This window comes from Peromyscus leucopus, chromosome 7 (genome assembly GCF_004664715.2).
Source record: "Peromyscus leucopus breed LL Stock chromosome 7, UCI_PerLeu_2.1, whole genome shotgun sequence".
In the NCBI taxonomy this organism is placed as follows: Eukaryota; Metazoa; Chordata; class Mammalia; order Rodentia; family Cricetidae; genus Peromyscus; species Peromyscus leucopus.
Window position 1 is genome coordinate 102,858,060 of NC_051069.1, and position 18,477 is coordinate 102,876,536.

Here is an 18,477-nt window from a genome sequence, read left to right on the forward strand (position 1 = left end):
TAAGTTGATTTTGTTATTTACAGAGTACATTAGAATGTTACATATATGTTTGTTTGGTTTTGGTACAGTGTCTCCCTTTGTAGCTTAGATTGGATTCAAACTTGAAATCTCCATGCTTTTCTTCCCCAATGCTGAGATTACAGGCATATGCCACACACCTGACTGTCCTCAAAGATTTTAATCTGTAGTTTTCTTTCATTGATGGTTGTAGCCCGTGGAGTCATTTTCCTGCCCCAACCCCTAATCCGTGCTTGTTCTAGAACCGTGTGTGCTTCTAGTTCATACTCCTGTGTGTTATGTGTGAGTTTGTGTAGACATGTGCGTGTAGATCCCCTTTATTTTAATTCCGTGTGTATGTTTTAAGAAATGTACACATGTGATGCAGATCCTTAACAGAGTCCAGGGAAAGACTTTGGATCCCCTAGAGCTGGAGTTACAACAGTGTGAACTGCCCATGGTGCTGAGAACCAAATTCTGCAAGAGCAATATGTGATTTTAAATGCTGAGCCATCTTTCCAGCCTCTCCACCTTATGTTTTGAGACATGGTCTCTTGCTGAACTTGTAGCTCACGTCTTCAGCTTGGCTAGCTTGTCTCTGCATTCTGAGTGCTTGGATTACAAATATGTGTCACTGGGCCTAGCTTTTATATGAGTGTGAAGATCTGAACTCAGGTCCTCATGCGTGCCCAACAAGTGCTTTTCCAACTTAGGCATCTCCCCAGCCCCTGTTAGAAACTCCTCAGTAGGTAAGGAATTGTGGACATACTTGATTAAGATCTGTTTCATGCAGACATGGTTGCTTACCTATTATCCCAGTACTCAGGAGGTTGAGGTGGGTTCCAGGCCAGCCTGAGCTACATAGGGAAAACCTCTTGCAAGAGAAAGAAGTACCCAGCTGAATGTGGTGGCTCATGCCTATAATCCTAGCACCCTGTAGGCTGAAGCAGGAGGATTTAAGGACAGTCTGAATTACTCCCACTCAGGTTATGCTAGAAAAACAGGTGTATTCTCCCATGCCCAGTAAGCACTGTTTGTTTGTTTTTTTAATTTAAAATTTTTATTTTATGTGTATGGATGTTTTGCATGCATGTCTGTCTTTGTGCCATGTGTGTGGAGACCAGAAGAGGGCATCCGATCCCTTGCAACTGAAGTTACAGACGATTGTGAGTCACCTTGTGGATGCTGAGAATTGAACTCAGGTCCTCTGGAAGAGCAGCCAGTGCTCTTATGTGCTGAGCCATCTCTGCAGCCCCAGCACTATGCTTGAGTTGTAGGTTCCTTTTCTCCCTTATTTAGTGTTCTCTGATTCCTGCAGTGTCTGGCCTTTAGAGAAGGCAGGGGGCATAAGGTTCAGTGTGTGTGTGTGTGTGTGTGTGTGTGTGTGTATGTGTGTGTGTGTATGTGCATGCGCGTATGCACGTGCACTGTACACATGTGGAGACTGTATGCAGGATACACACTAAACACAATCAGCTTGTATTTTTTTACTTGTGTGTGTGGATCCAGGTGCAACTGCAATTGTGGAGGTCAGAGAACAATTGGTAGGAGTTGGTTCTCTCCTTCCACTTTGTGGGTCCCAGGTATCAAATTCAGTCACCAGGCTTGGCAGTAGCTACCTTTACCACTGAGCCATCTCTCTGGCCTCCAAAGTCCTATACAACTAACTGACCCTGCACAGAGCCCCCCACTGTGTAGAGTCGTCAGTGGGGAATTGTGCTGTAAAACCAGTAATGTGAGCCTGGCAGTGGTGGTGCACGCCTTTAATCCCAGCACTTGGGAGGCAGAGGCAGGTGGATCTCTGTGAGTTCGAGGCCAGCCTGGTCTACAGAGTGAGATCCAGGAAAGGTGCAAAGCTACAGAGAAACCCTGTCTCGAAAAAACAAAAACAAAACAAAACCAAAAAACCAGTAACATGGGCCCATAAAGTCAGTTTTTGTTTCTTCTCCTATCTAAGCCCAGAAAAAAATAGATTTAGATTGTGCCAGAAATAGCGGAGGCTCACCTCATGCCATTTCTAACCATCTTCACTTGGATTTGCAGTGGTTAGAGACTTCCAAGAGTATGTGGAGCCAGGAGAAGACTTCCCAGCTTCCCCTCAGCGAAGAGCCACAGCTGCGCAGGAGGACAGAGATGACAGCGTTGTCCTCCCCCTGGGTGCAGACACACTCACACACAACCTGGGTCTCCCGGTACTTGTGGTCTGCACAAAGGTCAGTTTGCTTCCTGGGAGTCTCGAACAGCATGCAGCTGCTTTGTTTTGGGGGTGTTAGTTTTCCTAGATGACTTTTTGTTTTTTTTTGGGGGGGGGGGTTTCGAGATAGAGTTTCTCTGTGTAGCTTTGGAACCTGTCCTGGAACTTACTCTGTAGACTAGGCTGGCCCCAAAGTCACAGATCCATCTACCTCTGCCTCCCCAGTACTGGGATTAAAAGCGTGTGCCACCACTGTCCGGCTACAGCTGACTTTTATCACCTGTTATGTAATGTTGGTATGCCATTATTAAGAACTTGTTGTGTATTTATTAAAAGGCGCTGACAGAATCATGTTTTCAAAGTCTGTTGGCTTACTGGGCATGGTGGCATACACCTGGATCCCAGTTTTTAGGAAGTGGGAAGCTCATGAGTTCCAGACCAGCCTTTGCTACATAGCTAGGGGAGGGGAATACACAGCTGTGTTCTGGGGAGCTGAAGTAGGGTTGGATGAGCTCATTCATTTAGGAGATTAGTGGCTAAATGGCAGATGTGACAACTGGACATAAGTCTGTTGGTCTTTATTCTTTCATGTAGTGAAACTGTCTGCAGCATCCTGGCCAGATGGAGTGTAACACAGAAGCCAGTGCTGTTTAGGATGTCTCTGTTGATATTCCAGGTTCTGTTAGTTCGGTTACCATAGTGTACTGGTAACTTGTTACGTTCTCTTCTCAAACATTGAACTGTTGGTTGTTTACATTATCCTATTGGATTTCAGTGTTTAAATTAAAGTTACTGCAATGCGTCTTACGATTGCTTTATGTCCACAGTGTGATGCCATTAGTGTATTGGAGAAAGAGCATGACTACAGAGATGAACACTTCGATTTTATCCAGTCACACATCCGCAAGTTCTGTTTACAGTGTATCCTTTAATAGTGCCCCACAAGCAGACCTATTAAGATGGCTTTAGAAAGTCTGTGAGTGTTAGTCCACCGGTCCACTTGCCAGGTCACTTACATGCAGGTGTTCTGAGGTGTTAGTGTAGGGTTAAGTATGTGCTGCTCTCTCTGCTCTGTTGAAAATATGGGAGATGGAGACAGAAGTAAATGGGAGAAAACAGACTTATTCAAAGCTGGTCCTGAGCAGGTTTGTTCTCAAGTCTCCGTCTTGGGAGAAGGGCACAGAGATACAAAGGACTTTTATGGGACTCAAAAGGTGTCTAGTGAGAGAATGAGCAGGACATCCCCAGGCTGGGGGAGGGGGTTGGCTGCTTTTCTCTGGAGTTTTGGGGTGTGTGTGTGTGTGTGTGTGGGGGTGAGTGAGTGAGAGAGAGAGAGTGAGAGAGAGAGAGAGAGAGAGAGAGAGAGAGAGAGAGAGAGAGAGAGAGAGAGAGAGAGTCAGCCTCTAAGTGTCAGGATTATGGGCTGTACCTCTACACTCAGCTCTGGGTGGGTCCTTTTCAGAAAGGGCATCTCCCTATGAAAAAAGCCATCTGGGTCAACATCTACAGTGTTGATTTTTTTTTTTTTTTAAAACAGACACGTTGTTTTTCTGAAGTCAGTACATGTGAGCTGAAGAAAAAGGGTCATTACAGAAGCCTCTTTGTGTCTATAGTAGCACACTAAAGGGATGGTTCGTTAAAGAATTGGGGAAAAGATTGGGAAGAGGGGCACAACTGATGGCTCTTGCCTGCTCTGTTACATGTCAAGGCAAGAATTGAAACATGTAGCGTTAATTTGCCATGTCTAAAGAATTGTGCCTAAGAAAATAATTATCAGGTTGTGGTGGCTTGAGAGAGACTGTTCCCCAGAGGCTCATCTGTTCGAATACTGGTTCCCAGTTGGTAGTGCTGGTGGAGGAGGTTAGACCGTGTGGCCTTGTTGGAGGAAGTGTGCCACTGCAGATGGGCTTGGTGTAGAGGGACAGCCTGTAACCCAAGTACCTGGAGACTGACACAGGAGGCTTTAAGTTCTAGGCTAGCCTAGACTACACAGTCTGTCTCCAAAACACACACACACACACACACACACACACACACACACACACACACACTCCACACAAGCAAGCCCCCAACAGAGCCTGGGAACCATAGTATTTTATATTTACCTAAAATTACGTATGATACCTATAAGTACGTGCCATAGATAGATAGATAGACAGATAAATGGATAGATTGATTAAAATACGCACAGACTTGTTTTCTATTTTGTGCTTGTGGTAAAGGATGTGAGCTGGCATCCTGCTCCATCCTGCTGCTTGTTGCCATGCCTCCCTGTCATGCCAGGCTGTTCTCCCTCTGGAACTGTAAGCCAAATAAACTGTTCCTTCTATAAGTTGCCTTAGTTCTGGTGCTTTACCACAGCAACAGAAAAGCAACTAATACACAGATATACGTGAAAATTCCAATGTAGTATATGGTCAGTCTACCTGATCGAAAACTATGCCAGGCATGGTGGAGCATGCCTGTAATCCCAGCACCTAGGAGGCTGAGACAATAGAATGGAGTTTGAGGCTAGCCTGGGCTGTATAATGAGTTCAAGGCCGTCTGGTCTACATCCTGAAACCCTGTCTCAAAATCCAAAAAGCTGTATCCATCCATCCATCCATCCAGTCAGTCTGTCCGTCCATCCGTGTGTGTGTGTGTGTGTGTGTGTGTGTGTGTGTGGTCTATTTGTCCATGCCATATATGTGTATGGAGAATGCTGGTGTCTTCTTTGACCTTATCTTTTGAGACAGGGTTTCTTACTGAATCTGAAGATCACCAGTCAGGAGGCTAGGCCAGCCAACAAGCTCCTGGGGTCCACCTGTCTCTGCCTCCCACATATTTAGCTTTTAGATCCAGATGGTTGCTGGATTTGAACCTGAGTCCTCTTGCTTTCACAGGAAGCACTCTTACCCCTCATACCATTTCTTAAGCCCCTGCTCCCGTCCATTCCCCTTTAAGACAAGGCATCACTATGTGATCCAGGCTGGTTGCAAACTGATGATCCTTCTGCCTCAGCCTCCTTGGTGCTGTGATGCCAGATGTGTCCTGCCATGCCCAGCATTTTCATGTGCTTTAAATATGGTAGTGGTGTCATTATTGTTAAATTTACTTATAGTTCTTAGCCTCATGAAACACCTACCCTCCTAAACTAAATTATAAAAAAAAATCTTATTTTCCTTATAGCATATAAGTATTTTTTACTTTTGAAAAAAAAATTTTTTGAGACAGTCTCACATATCACAGACTGGCTTTAAACTCTCTGTATAGCTGAAGATGACTTTGAACTTCTGGTCCTCCTGCTTCTCCTTCCTGAGTGCTGGGTAATTCAGAACTTCATGCTAAGTGTATCATCATATTAGATACCCTGGATACTTCCTCCTAAGTCACTGTGCATATGGATGTGCATGTTAAGCTGAAAACATGGTTTATGGTACCTTCATGAATCTCATGCTTTTTTCCTTAATGAGATGACTAGATGGTGCAGCGCTTATTTACACTTCAGTAAAAGAGAACAAGAACATAGACTTAGTTTATAAATACATCGTCCAGAAGCTGTACGGGTTCCCCTACAAGATCCCTGCTGTGGTGGTTGAAAAGGATGCAGTGTTTATGTAAGTGTGCTCAAGTACAGTTTATAATGTGCTGTTGCTCAGGCTCTGTGTTCCCTTTTGAGATGGGACTGGGAGGCCCACGTGACAAGTGGGTGGGGATAGATAGTTTGTTTATAACCTGTCTGGACCTACATCTCAGTTTACTGCCTGTCTTTTGCAAGTTCTGTGCTGTTTTAGCTAATTGTCTGTGAGGTGCCGTATTAGTGCATCTGTGTATTCAGCTGTTAGAGTATATGATGACCAAAATGGAATGTGGACTTGGTTTTACAGTCTTGTGGGAGGGGCTGGTAGAATGCTTCTCTAGCATGCATGAGGTCCCGAGATTGGTCCCTCTCTAGCTCAATGGTAGAGCACTTTACTGTATGCACTAAGCTGCCACATGTCCAATCCATAGTGCTGTGCTCCCTTAACTCCCCAAAAATGTTCCATGGGTTAAGTGAAAAAAATGATAGTGTAAATATTTGATAGTTTTATGTGCATTTCTCTCCAGTCCAGCAGGGTGGGATAATGATAAGAAAATAGGAATATTACATGAAAATTTTCAAACTTTGAAAATAGAAGATAATTTTGAAGACATCATAACCAAACCTCCTGTCCGAAAGGTAAGTTTTAGAAATGGTCTTAGTATCTAGACCTAAGCTGAGAGTTAATCTGTCGTCTGTAATGTTAAGGGTACAGAAGAAGGTCCCCTTAGCTGTTCTGAGAATTGCTGAGTGTGTGTGTCACATATGCACCTGTCCCAGCAAATGTCAGCCGACTACTCAGCTGCCGGACATTAGTCTTTCCATCTTTATATTTCATACTCTAGATCTGAATCACTTTCTAACATACTTTGGAAGCCATATGAGTGGATGTGTGGATCTTGGGCACTTAGAGTACATGGAGATTGTGGACTTGGGAGGCTACAGCTCTTCCCAGAGCTAAGGCAACCCCTACAGTAGCTTCCTCCACTCTACCCATTGAGGCATACTCACCGTATTGGCTCATGGCTATCTAAAACTTCCCATTTTGTTTTAGTCTTGGCTAAGGTTTTACTTTAGGACTGTTAAATCAGGTTCCAGAAGGTACTTTTCTAAGGTATTCATCATGACTTTGTATTAAGCTGTACATAGGTAATGTCGGTAGATATAGCTATAGATGTTTCTGGAAGTGACATAAAATGAATATTTACATGTAATTCTCCTCAGATTTAATGCAGCATTTTAGGAAAAAATAATATTGCTATAATAAATATTATGAACCTTCTGTCTTCTGTGTGTGGGTTGTTAAGTAGTGAGAAAAGCAAGCTCCAGTGAAAAATGAATCAGCATGTTAATTTGGTTTGGATATCTATTAAATAAATAAAAGAAAACCATACAAAAATGCTCCCCTTTTTATTTGTATATAGGCATGTTTGTTGGGTGGGTGTATGTACACAGGAGCATAGTTGTCTATAGAGGTCAGGAGAGGGCATTGGATCCCCTGGAGCTAGAGTTAGAGCAAGTTGAGTTGCAAACTTCCCGATGTTGGTGTTGGAAACCTAACTCAGGTCCTTTGCAGGATCAGTCCACATTCTTAACTGCTGAGCCATCTCCCTCACCCCCTCTTTAGCCAACATGATTACACTTTATGGCATCCTTCTCTTTCATTCATTGTACTCGGGCACTGTTTAGGTACAAAGTACTAACTAGGAAGAAGGATACACATATAATAATAAGCTGGAATATAACTGGGCCTGGTGGTACACACCTATAATCCCAGCTCTTTGGAAACAGCTGGGAGGATTGCCACATGTTTGAGGCCAGCCTCCTCTACATAATGAGTCCCAAACCAGCCTGGACTGCAGAGTGAGATGCTGTCTTAAAACAACGACATGAGCTCTAATACATGGGTCGTGAGTGGTGATGGAAAGTGTGGAGATGAGCAGGGTGTGGTGCCACAGAAGACTGGACCTGAGGGGCTGCTGTAGGAGTGGACGCTCAGACAGGAAGGGAGAGTGTCAGAGCTGGGGATACAGCTCGGTCCTGGTCACTGGTTGTGTGTAGCTTTTCAGTATAAAGCTAGCAAAATTACACACCATGCTAGGGCATCACTTATGTAGAAGAGATAAAGTGTCTTTCAGTTAGTCTAAGACACACAGTTATGGGTGGTGGTAGCAAATGTATGCAACTTACTCCTTTCGTTCACCTTACTCCTTTCAGTTTGTGCATGAAAAGGAGATCATGGCAGAAGATGACCAAGTGTTTCTTATGAAGTTACAGGTATGAAGTCATGTTAGAGGGGGGTCTTTGTAGAATTAATTATGCAAAGATGATTTAACTTGCCTTCAAGCCCTGTGCATATCTATATATCTATCATATCCTTAAATTTTTATTACATTATTTGTTTATTTAATGTGTATGAGGTGGGGTGAGGTGTGTATGAATGCCACTGACGATGAGTTTTGGGGGTTGGTCTCTTGGGAATTGAATTCAGGTCATCAGGCTAGATGGCAGATGTCTTTACCCTATTAACCATCATACCAAAGGTTGCTTTTATTTTATTTTACTTTCTAGTTTTGTGAGACAGGGTTTCTCTGTATAGTCCTGGCTGTCCTAGGACTCACTCTGTAGACCAGGCTAAAGATGCACCTGCCTCTGCCTCCTACGTGCTGGGATTAAAGGCATGTGCCACCACCACCCAGCTGCTTTTACTTTTTTTAAAATTAAATTAATTAAAAATACAAAAAAAAAAAAAAAAAAAAAAAAAAAAAAAAAAAAAAAAAAAGAAAGAAAAAAAAAAGGAAAAAAAAATATTTTCTGTATATGAATTTTTTGCTTGCACATATGTATATGTGCTATGTGTGTGCCTACTGCCCAAGGAAGTCAGAAGAGAGCTATAGGATCTCCTAGAACTGGAGTTTGGGTGGTTGTGAGCTACTGTGTGGGTGCTGGCAATTGAACCCGGGTCCTTGGAAGAGCAACTAGTATTCCTAACTGCTGAGCCACCTTTCCAGCCTCTTATTTATTTACTTATTGATTGATTGATTGGTTGGCTTTTTGAGACGGGATTTCTCTGTATAACAGTCCTAGCTATCCTGGAACTTGCTTTGTAGACCAGGCTGACCTTGAACTCACAGAGATCCACCTGCCTGTACCTTCCATTAAAGGTGGGCACTACCATCACCTGGCTAATTTATTTATTCTTGACACACGGTCTCACTGTATAGTCCCAGCTGGCCTGGAACTCATTGTGTAGACCAGGCTGGCTTGGAACTCACAAGGATCCACCTGGCTCTTCCTCTTGAGGGCTAGAAGTGCTGAAATTAAAGGTATATCACTATGCCTGCCCCATGGTTACTTTTAAGGTTAATGTGCATACAGATGTAAAAGTTAAGATGTGGCTAGGTGCTAGTAGCACACACCTTTAATCCCAGCACTCAGGAGGCAGAGCAAGCAGATCTCTGAGTTTGAGGCCAGTGTGGTCTACAGAGTGAGTTCCAGGACAGCCAGGACTACAGAGAAACCCTGTCTTTAAAAAATAAAAAAGGCGGGCGATGGTGGTGCACGCCTTTAATCCCAGCACTTGGAAGGCAGAGCCAGGCGGATCTCTGTGAGTTTGAGGCCAGCCTGGTCTCCAAAGCGAGTTCCAGGAAAGGCACAAAGCTACACAGAGAAACCCTGTCTCGAAAAACCAAAAAATAAATAAATAAATAGATAACACAAAATAAAAAAAACTGTGTATATTGTCTTTAAAAAGACAGTAATGTAAGCTATGCATGTCTAAACTAGAATTCTTTTTTCTCCCCAGTCCCTTTTAGCAAAGCAACCACCAACTGCAGCTGGAAGGCCTGTGGTCAGTATTACAGACTTTGACAAAACTATTAATGTTCAATACATGCTGTTGTAGTTCTCTTAAACACACACACACACACACACACACACACACACACACACACACACAGTGTGCATGCTTCAATATCAACTTCAGTTGGTAATTCTTCTGGAATTGTGAGATGTTTTTAGAGAATCTGTACTCCTTTGTAGAACATTGAAATGTAAAGATCTCTTCCATGTTCCTTCTATACCTATGTATTACTGTATGTCACCACACAAACTGTGTGTGTATTCTTTTACAAACCCTCAAGACAGCCTTACAGAGGAGTCCTGTTACAGAATAGTTCCACGATGTAGATGGGTCATGGGACTAGGAGGACATCATGACTTCCTGATCATGCAGCTGGGAAACCAGCTCTGTCTCCCAAGCTTGTGCTCAGAGCTACACTTCATTATCCAATGCATTACTCCCTCTCCACTAGTGCAGTGATTGGTATCCTAAACATGATGGGTCTGTGCTGTTCCTAATAATGAGACTGGGATTATTGGCATTTTTATCAATGAGTTGTAGTGTAAAAGCTAGTAGTATAGCTAGGGATGGTAGCAGAATGTTTTTTAATATTGTAAAGGTTTTAAATTTTAGTATTTGTGCTTTTCTCATTTTTACCTAGGATGCCTCACCAAGAGTCCCTGGAGGCTCCCCTCGAACACCAAACAGATCTGTGTCATCCAATGTTGCCAGTGTGTCCCCCATCCCTGCGGGATCAAAAAAAATTGATCCGAACATGAAAGGTATAGCTCTGTCTCTTGGAGGAAGCAGTGTAGTACATTTTATAATGAACATGCTTGTCTGGAATCTACTAAAATGTTTTCCTTTTCTGCTCCATACTCCTAAGCTTTGTTTGGTAGATAGGAGCTCATAATCAGCTGTACACACCACAGTGTCTTCTCAGTGCATCACTGTGTTCATGGTGAAAGCTTTACTTATTCTCCTATGGGAGACATTGGAGAAATTAATTCTGATAGTTAATAGGCAACCTAGGGTTGGTGAAATGGTTTAGCTGGTAGAGGTACTTGCCACCAACCCTGACAACCCAAGTTAAATCCCTAGAATGACCCATATGGTGGAAGGAGAAAACCACTCCTGAAAGTTGTCCTGTAACCTACACACACAGACACACGGACACACAGACACACGGACACACACACACACACATGGACGGACACACGGGGACACACACGGGGACACACACACACACACAGAGAGAGAGAGAGAGAGAGAGAGAGAGAGAGAGAGAGAGAGAGAGAGAGAGAATAAATGTAAAAAAGATTATGAAGCTCTTTTAGAAGGGAGAGGTAGCTGGTCAGTGGTGGCACATGCCTTTAACCCTAGCACTCTAGATGCAGAGGCAGGTGCATCTCAGAATGAATGAGTAAACAAGAATTTAAAAAGGGAAGGGAGAGATATATTAGCATCTAACACATATGTTTAAATGATTTTGGACCAGGGCTACCAAGATGGCTCAGTGGTTAAGAGCACTGGCTGCTTTTGTTGAGGACTTGGGTTCAGTTCCCATTACTTGCATGGCTGCTGAGTCCAGGGGATCTGATACCTCTTCTGATCTCTGTGGGCTTCTACACAATATGATCCACATGCATACATACACACACACTATAATATAAATAAAATAAAAAATACTTTTGGCCTTTAAAATACCACTTTAGGGCTGGCAAGATCGCTTAGCAAATAAAGTACTTGCTGCACAAGCCCAGCCACCTGAATACAGACCCTAAACACATTAAATGTGAAAAAGAGAACCAACTCCATCAAGTTGTCTCTGGCCTACACATATACAGTGTTGCCACATCCATTACCACCCACAGACTCACACATAGATCTATAGATCAGACACATATGTAACTGGAGGTGGAGCTTTCTCTCCTGTAAGCCTGATTATACCCAATAGTCACTTCCCAAATTACCACTCAGAGGCTTATATTAATTATAAATGCTTGGCTGATGGCTCAGGCTTATTACTGAGTACCTCTTACATTTAAATTAACCCGTTTCTATTAACCTATGTATTGCCACATGGCCCCTGGCTTACTGGTGCCTTCTCATCTTGCTTCATGGGCTGCTCACAGCATCTGCCTCAACTTTGCCTTTCTTCATCTCCACCTTCAGTTTGATTATATCACCTGACCTTCACCATTGGCCAAACAGCTTTATTATCAACCAATGAGAGCAACACATTCACAGTGTACAGGACAGACAGTACACATACACAATAATAATGAATAAAATTAAGAGTAAAAATCTATCTTTGCAATTACTTTTGTGTGTGAGTAGATGAAAGTATAAGTAGTTTGTAATAACTTATGAAAAAATGGAATCTTTGTTCTAAAATGCTTTTTGTTTGTTTGTTTTAAAGCTGGAGCAACGAGCGAAGGTGTCCTGGCCAACTTCTTCAACAGTCTGTTGAGTAAGAAGACAGGCTCCCCTGGAGGCCCCGGGGTCGGGGGCAGTCCTGGAGGAGGGGCTGCAGGGGGAAGCACCGGCTTGCCACCCTCCGCCAAAAAGTCAGGTAGAGCTTCCTGAGCAGGGCACTATTCTTGGAATGTAGCCTTACTGGGTATGACGGACAGATGAAGTCACATGTGACTTTAGAAACTGTCCCAGAATCTAATTTCAGATCATGTTCATCTCTCAGAAGAAATTCAAACTTTCCATGCTTTCCAGTGTCTAGGCCGCTGGTCACCTTGTCTGGGCTGCTTAGCTGGCCGTCATTTCTCTGCAGTCTTAGCAGTGTGTCTCGTTCTCTTTGTTCTCAGGCTCCTTCATGTAGTGACCTGTGTCACAGCTTCCTTTCTTTCCTTGGCTCAATAACAGACCCTTGTGATGTGCATAAGCTACATTTCATTTGGCTGCTGTTTCTTCTTCTCCTTCCTCCCTCCCTCCCTCCTTCCCTCCCTCCCTCCCTCCCTCCCTCCTTTCCTCCTTCCTTCCTTTCTCTTTTGGCCATGTTGAATAATGTTGCTATGAATGTTAATTTTTATGTGAACTTACATTTTTAATTAGTTGGGGCAATATTTGAGATTGGAGTTCCTGGATCATGTCCTGATTCTATGTTAAATTTGTGTGGGGAGGTCAAAAGACAACTTTCTGATTTCAGTTTTCTTCTACCATTTGGGTCCCAAGGATCAAACTCAGGTCATCAGGCTTGTTGGCAAGTGTCTTTACCTGCTGAGTCTTCAAACCAACCTCTATATTTAAAGATTGGAGAATGGCTGGAGTTTCAGAGAGTTAGACCTGTTACCCCTTGGCAGGTTAGGAGGGCTCTGGGCCCCTGACTTCTATTCACTGCTCATTTTGAGGCAGTTCTTACTCCTCTCTCCAGATCTCCAGCTCTGCTGTTGGCTGGATTGTTCACTGCCCTGTGCCCTAAAATAGAAACAGCAACACCACATGTGAGGTTAAATGATAGCTACCAGTGCACTGCCCCTCAGTTTAAAAGGAGGACCTGTATTTTTTTTTTTCTAAGCTTTTCTTTAATTCATTTTACAAGTTGGAATTCAACTGGGTGGGAACTTTCCCTGACGTCACCAGGCCCTTTATTCCATTTCTTTTTTTTTTTTCCTTTTATTTTATTTTACAATACCATTCAGTTCTACATATCAGCTACAGGTTCCCCTGTTCTCCCCCCTCCCACCCCTCCCCTTACCCCCAGCCACCCCCCATTCCCACCTCCTCTAGGGCAAAGCCTCCCCCGAGGACTGCGATCAACCTGGTAGACCCAGTCCAGGCAGGTCCAGTCCCCAAGGACCTGTATTTTTAAGGATGTTTATATAATTTAGTAGGCTACATAACATTTTTTTTTCTTTTTCTTTCTTTTCTTTTTTTTTTTTTTTTGATTTTTCGAGACAGGGTTTCTCTGTGTAGCTTTGCGCCTTTCCTGGGACTCACTTGGTAGCCCAGGCTGGCCTTGAACTCACAGAGATCCACCTGCCTCTGCCTCCCGAGTGCTAGGATTAAAGGCGTGTGCCGCCACCGCCCGGCCCATAACATTTTTTATTGTTAGGTTTATTTGTTTTGTTTTGTTTTTTTTTTTTTTTTTTTTTTTTTTTTTTTTTGAGATAGGGCCTCAAACTCATTATGTAGTCGAGGTTAGCCGTGATCTTTTGGCAGTCCACCTTTCTCAGCCTCCTGAGTGCTGAGATTATAGGTATGGGCCACCCTGCTTAGCTATTGTTTTCTCTTGCCACCCCCACCCCCAAGACCGGGTCTTGCTGTGGAGCCTCCTCAGCCTTGAACTCAGCAGCTGTCTGCCTTAGCCACCATGGGCAGCCTTAGGAGAAAGTGTAAAGCCAGTGAAAACACTGGCCAGTTTTAGGAGAAGACTATGTCTAACTCTTGTTCTTTTTGAAATGCACTGTAGGCCAGAAGCCTGTGCTCTCAGATGTTCACGCAGAGCTAGACAGAATCACACGGAAACCTGCTTCCGTTTCTCCTACAACACCTACGTCTCCTACGGAAGGAGAAGCCTCCTGAAGATACCAAACAAAGCCATTTGTTCATTCTTCTGGGTAACGTCAGCTTGCCTCTGCCTTTTCCTTCCAAGTTGGAATTAGGGGACTGGAAGCTTTTACAGACAAAGTTTATGTCCTTTTTTTTTTCCCCCGTGGCTGCCCATTTTGAAAAGAGGAGCTACACAGAAGAAAGACAATTTTACATTATGTAGAATAACTGTTTGCATTGCTGTTCTGCAAAAGGAAGTAATTTTGGATTTTGAAAAAAAAAAAAACTCAAACTGTATAAGACTGCAATAGAACTAGGTGATCCTGTTCTCTGGGCCACGTAAGCCATACAGGAGCATTTAGGGAAGGGCAGAAAAATATGTAATTTGGGCAGTTGATTAACTCAGAAGTCTAAACTTGTTTTAGGTAAGACTATTCCAATCATTTTTAAAGATACCGTGTTTTTCTGAAGAACACTGATCAGCTGTCAGGTCTCACACCAACGGCAGTGTAGTCACACCTGAGGCACAGTCGTCTCACTCTGTGATTCTGAAGTCACCATCAAAAGGACGAGAACCATTGGCCAAGATGCTCCTAATCACGAAAGAAAGCACAGCACCTGAGTGTGAGAGCTGCGGAAGTTATGAACATGTAAAGAGAGAACGGCTTTGCAGTTGTCTATACATATATATATGTATATATATATGGCTCTGCCTTAATAGACTCCTTTTTGTTCGTGACTTTCAACTGTAATCAGTTAATAAAGTATTTATTCTCTGCAGTCAGGGTCAAACAACGTGTTGCCTTTTCTTATATTCCAGTTTGATTTGTCAGATACGGAATGAAATTTGTTAGTAATTTGAACTGTTTGACTTAATAGGATTACAAAGCATTCTGATCTTTCTCAGAGGCAAATGTAATCTGGGAGTTCTGGACCAGAACTCATTTTTCCCCACCCCTTTGCTTTTTGCTCTCTGTTTTTGTTTTTGTTTTTTGTTATTGTTATTGTTGATTGTTTTTTGGTATTTATTTATTTATTTGTTTGTTTGTTTGTTTTTAGCTTTGGAGCCTGCCCTGGAACTAGCTCTGTAGACCAGGCTGGCCTCAAACTCAGAGGTCTGCCTGCCTCTGCCTCCTGAGTGCTGGGATTAAAAGTGTGCGCCACCACTGCCTGGCGAAAAATGATTCCTTCCCACAGCAACAAAATCGGCCAAAGTCCTTAGCTAAGGGTGGGGCCTTGTGAGCCTCCCCCACCCCTACTGGAATGTTGACCCATGACCTTTGCAGATGTGGCTACTGTGAATTGAAGGTGTCGCGCTATGTCATATCCAGAAGACAGCCTTCAACAACACTCCTGCCCAGTGTTTACATTATCTCTGCCCCATCTTGGGTGATCTTCCTTGAGCTTGAGGAGCAGATGTTGATCTAGGTGTCCATTCAGAGCTGAACACTCAGCCATCACTTTGATAAGGTGCAAGTCTCTGAATTAACCATCCCTCACTGCAGACCAAGGTTGAGAGCAGCACAATCTACAACCATAAATGTAATACTTGGACAGCAGTTGGACAACATGACTGTCTTGCAGAACAATAGTGGATTCCCCACAAGAGCATGACTTCCCTGGCCAAGGGCTTCTGGCCAGTTTTACAGAACCAGGCTTGGATATGCTCTTGGGGAGTGGGGCCCCAGATTAAATCAGAAAGTGGTTGATTACTCCCTTAACACTCATACCACTGCTGCATTAGTTGGTACATCTTGCCTAACATTGAAACCAAATCCCACTATGTAGCTCAGCCTGGCCTAGAATTTGGGATTGTCCTGCCTGAGATTTCCAAATGCTGGGGTTACAGACATGTACCTCCCTGCTCCACCCCAAATTAGAAGCTATCTTTAAAACTTGGCAGCTGCACCAGAGGAGTGAATAGGTAGAAAACAAGTGTGACCAGCTCTGCCCTTTTAATGAACTCCGTTTTTAATGCTTGTTTTAGAATGTCCTTAATAAGGTGTATTTTATTGAAATTCAGCTGAGAAACAACATCCACATTTGACCTATTAGTCATCTCAGATGGACTTGTTGTCTTTATTGTTATGGTTTAAATCTGAAATATCCCCACAGGTTTATTTTTTACATACTTGCTCTCCCTGGTAGTGCTCTTGGTGGGTTGGGGAGTGGTGGCTGCTATTGACTCCTTAGAAGTTGATTCCTATTGGAGGAAGTGGGTCATGGGAGATGTACCTTTGAAGGGCTCATCTTGTCCCCAGGCTCCTTCCTCTCTTGCCTCCTTGTCTACCGTGAGTTGAGCCTTTTTATCCCTCCATGCATTGCCTGCCACAGTGGAGGCAAAGGACAAGTGGCTGTGGGCTAGAGTAATCCTCACGCTATGGTGCCAGAGAGAGGGTTCACAGGGTAAAGGGCTTGCCTCCAAGCCTGAGGACCGGAGTTTAATCCCTGCGTCCATAGAGTGGAGGGGGAACACAGACCTCTACAAGTGTCCTCTGACCCCCACATACCATCTGTGGAATGTGTACCACTCTGTAGTATATGTAATTTTTAAAATTTAATAAAAAAGGGAGCTGGAGAGATAGCTCAGCTGCTCTTCCAGAGGTCCTGAGTTCAATTCCCAGCACCCCACATGGTGACTCACAGCCATCTGTAATGAAATCTGATGCCCTCTTCTGGCCTGCAGGTAGAACACTGTATACATAATAAATAAATCTTTTTTAAAAAATTAATAAAAAGATAAATACGCTCTTTTCAAAGGTATTTTGTCATAGTGATGGGATGTGACATCAGTCATTTTTCCTGCTTCATATACTCCAAAGATTTGTTTGAGATGGTGCTTCTGTAACTCAAGTTGCTGTCCTAGAACTCACTATGTGGCCCAGGCTACCCTTAAACTCTCAGTTATCCTTCTGCCTCGGCCTCTCCAGTGCTAGGATAACAGGCATGTGTAGCTAGAGATTTCCTGCCTTGCCCACAGTCAGGACAAATCTTTGTCACCCTCCAGTCCCACAGCTGCTCAGACCCAACCAAGTAAACACAGAGACTTATATTGCATACAAACTGTATGGCTGTGGCAGGCTTCTTGCTACCTGTTCTTACAGCTTAAATTAATCCATTTCCATAAATCTATACCTTGCCACGTGGCTGGTGGCTTACCGGCGTCTTCACATGCTGCTGGTCATGGCGTCAGCTGGCAGTGTCTCTCTGCCTCAGCCTTCCGCTTCCCAGAATTCTCCTCTCTCCTTGCCCCACCTACTTCCTGCCTGGCCACTGGCCAACCAGTGTTTTATTTATTGACCAATCAGAGCAATTTGACATACAGACTGTTCCACAGCAGGCATGAGCCACTATATCTGGCTTTTATATTCCAAAGACTTTTTCCAAATAAATATTTGATTATAAAATCTCTACGCTGCTGGTGGTGGTGTATGCTTTTAATCCCAGCACTCGGGAGGCAGAAGCAGTAGGATCTCCGAGAGTTCGAGGCCAGCCTGGGCTACAGAGTGAGTTCCAGAACAGCCAGGAATACACAAAGAAACCCTGTCTTGAAAAATCAACCAACCACCCAAACGAAACAAACTTCTATGACATAGCCTTATCTGTTAACTAAAACTTTAAAATCTAGGCTGTGTGTGCTGACTCACAGTTGTAGTCCTGTCACTTGGAATGCTGAGGCAAACAGATCTCTGAGTTTGAGGCCAATCTGATCTACACAGTAAGTTCCAGGATAGCCAGGACTATATAGTAATGTAAGATCTTGCCTCAAGCAGAACCAAACAAGAAACTTCTTTAAAATCTGTGCAGTTTTACAGTGCTATTTTGACACCCTATAATTTGATGTAACTGCTAAAGATAAATACACAAGAGAATAATAATTTGTTTCTACATGGGGAAAACTTTCTGAGTATAGGAAAAAAAATTTGAAAACATTTTTTTTTATTTGATCTAAAAGAAAAAAGCTGTTGGGCTGGAGAGATGGCTCAGAGGTTAAGAACACTGGCTGCTCTTCCAGAGGTCCACATGGTGGCTCACAACCATCTATAATGAAATCTGGTGCCCTCTTCTGTTGTGCAGACATATATACAAACAGAACACTGTGTGCATAATAAATAAATCTTTAAAAAAAAGAAAAAAAGCTGTTAAAGCTGGATATGATACACATCCATAATCCCAGCTGCTGGGGAGACTCAGGCAGAAGGATGAAAGTGTTAAGGCCTATCTAGTAGTGAGATTCATCTTAAAATAAATGGGCTGGGGATATTTAGCTCAGTGAGAACATGTGTGGCATACAGATGAAATACTCAGTATTGTGTTGAGGTAGAGTCATTGATAAAATCTAGACCAGAAATGATTCTGCAATTTTAGCAATACAGGGGC

At 43.3% G+C, this 18,477-nt stretch overlaps 1 protein-coding gene across 1 annotated transcript in view; it reads left to right on the plus strand.

The window, feature by feature from the left end:
• Nucleotides 1-14,889, plus strand: part of Dync1li1 (dynein cytoplasmic 1 light intermediate chain 1) — a 33,271-nt gene extending 18,382 nt beyond the window's left edge. The window contains exons 5-13 of the mRNA XM_028892989.2: nucleotides 2,041-2,210; nucleotides 3,019-3,112; nucleotides 5,652-5,787; nucleotides 6,278-6,389; nucleotides 7,968-8,027; nucleotides 9,556-9,600; nucleotides 10,253-10,373; nucleotides 12,014-12,166; nucleotides 14,018-14,889. Coding sequence (XP_028748822.1) covers nucleotides 2,041-2,210; nucleotides 3,019-3,112; nucleotides 5,652-5,787; nucleotides 6,278-6,389; nucleotides 7,968-8,027; nucleotides 9,556-9,600; nucleotides 10,253-10,373; nucleotides 12,014-12,166; nucleotides 14,018-14,130 — 1,004 coding nt within the window. The 3' untranslated portion in view covers nucleotides 14,131-14,889. The remainder of the gene's footprint in view (nucleotides 1-2,040; nucleotides 2,211-3,018; nucleotides 3,113-5,651; nucleotides 5,788-6,277; nucleotides 6,390-7,967; nucleotides 8,028-9,555; nucleotides 9,601-10,252; nucleotides 10,374-12,013; nucleotides 12,167-14,017) is intronic.
• The last annotated feature ends 3,588 nt before the right edge of the window (nucleotides 14,890-18,477 follow it).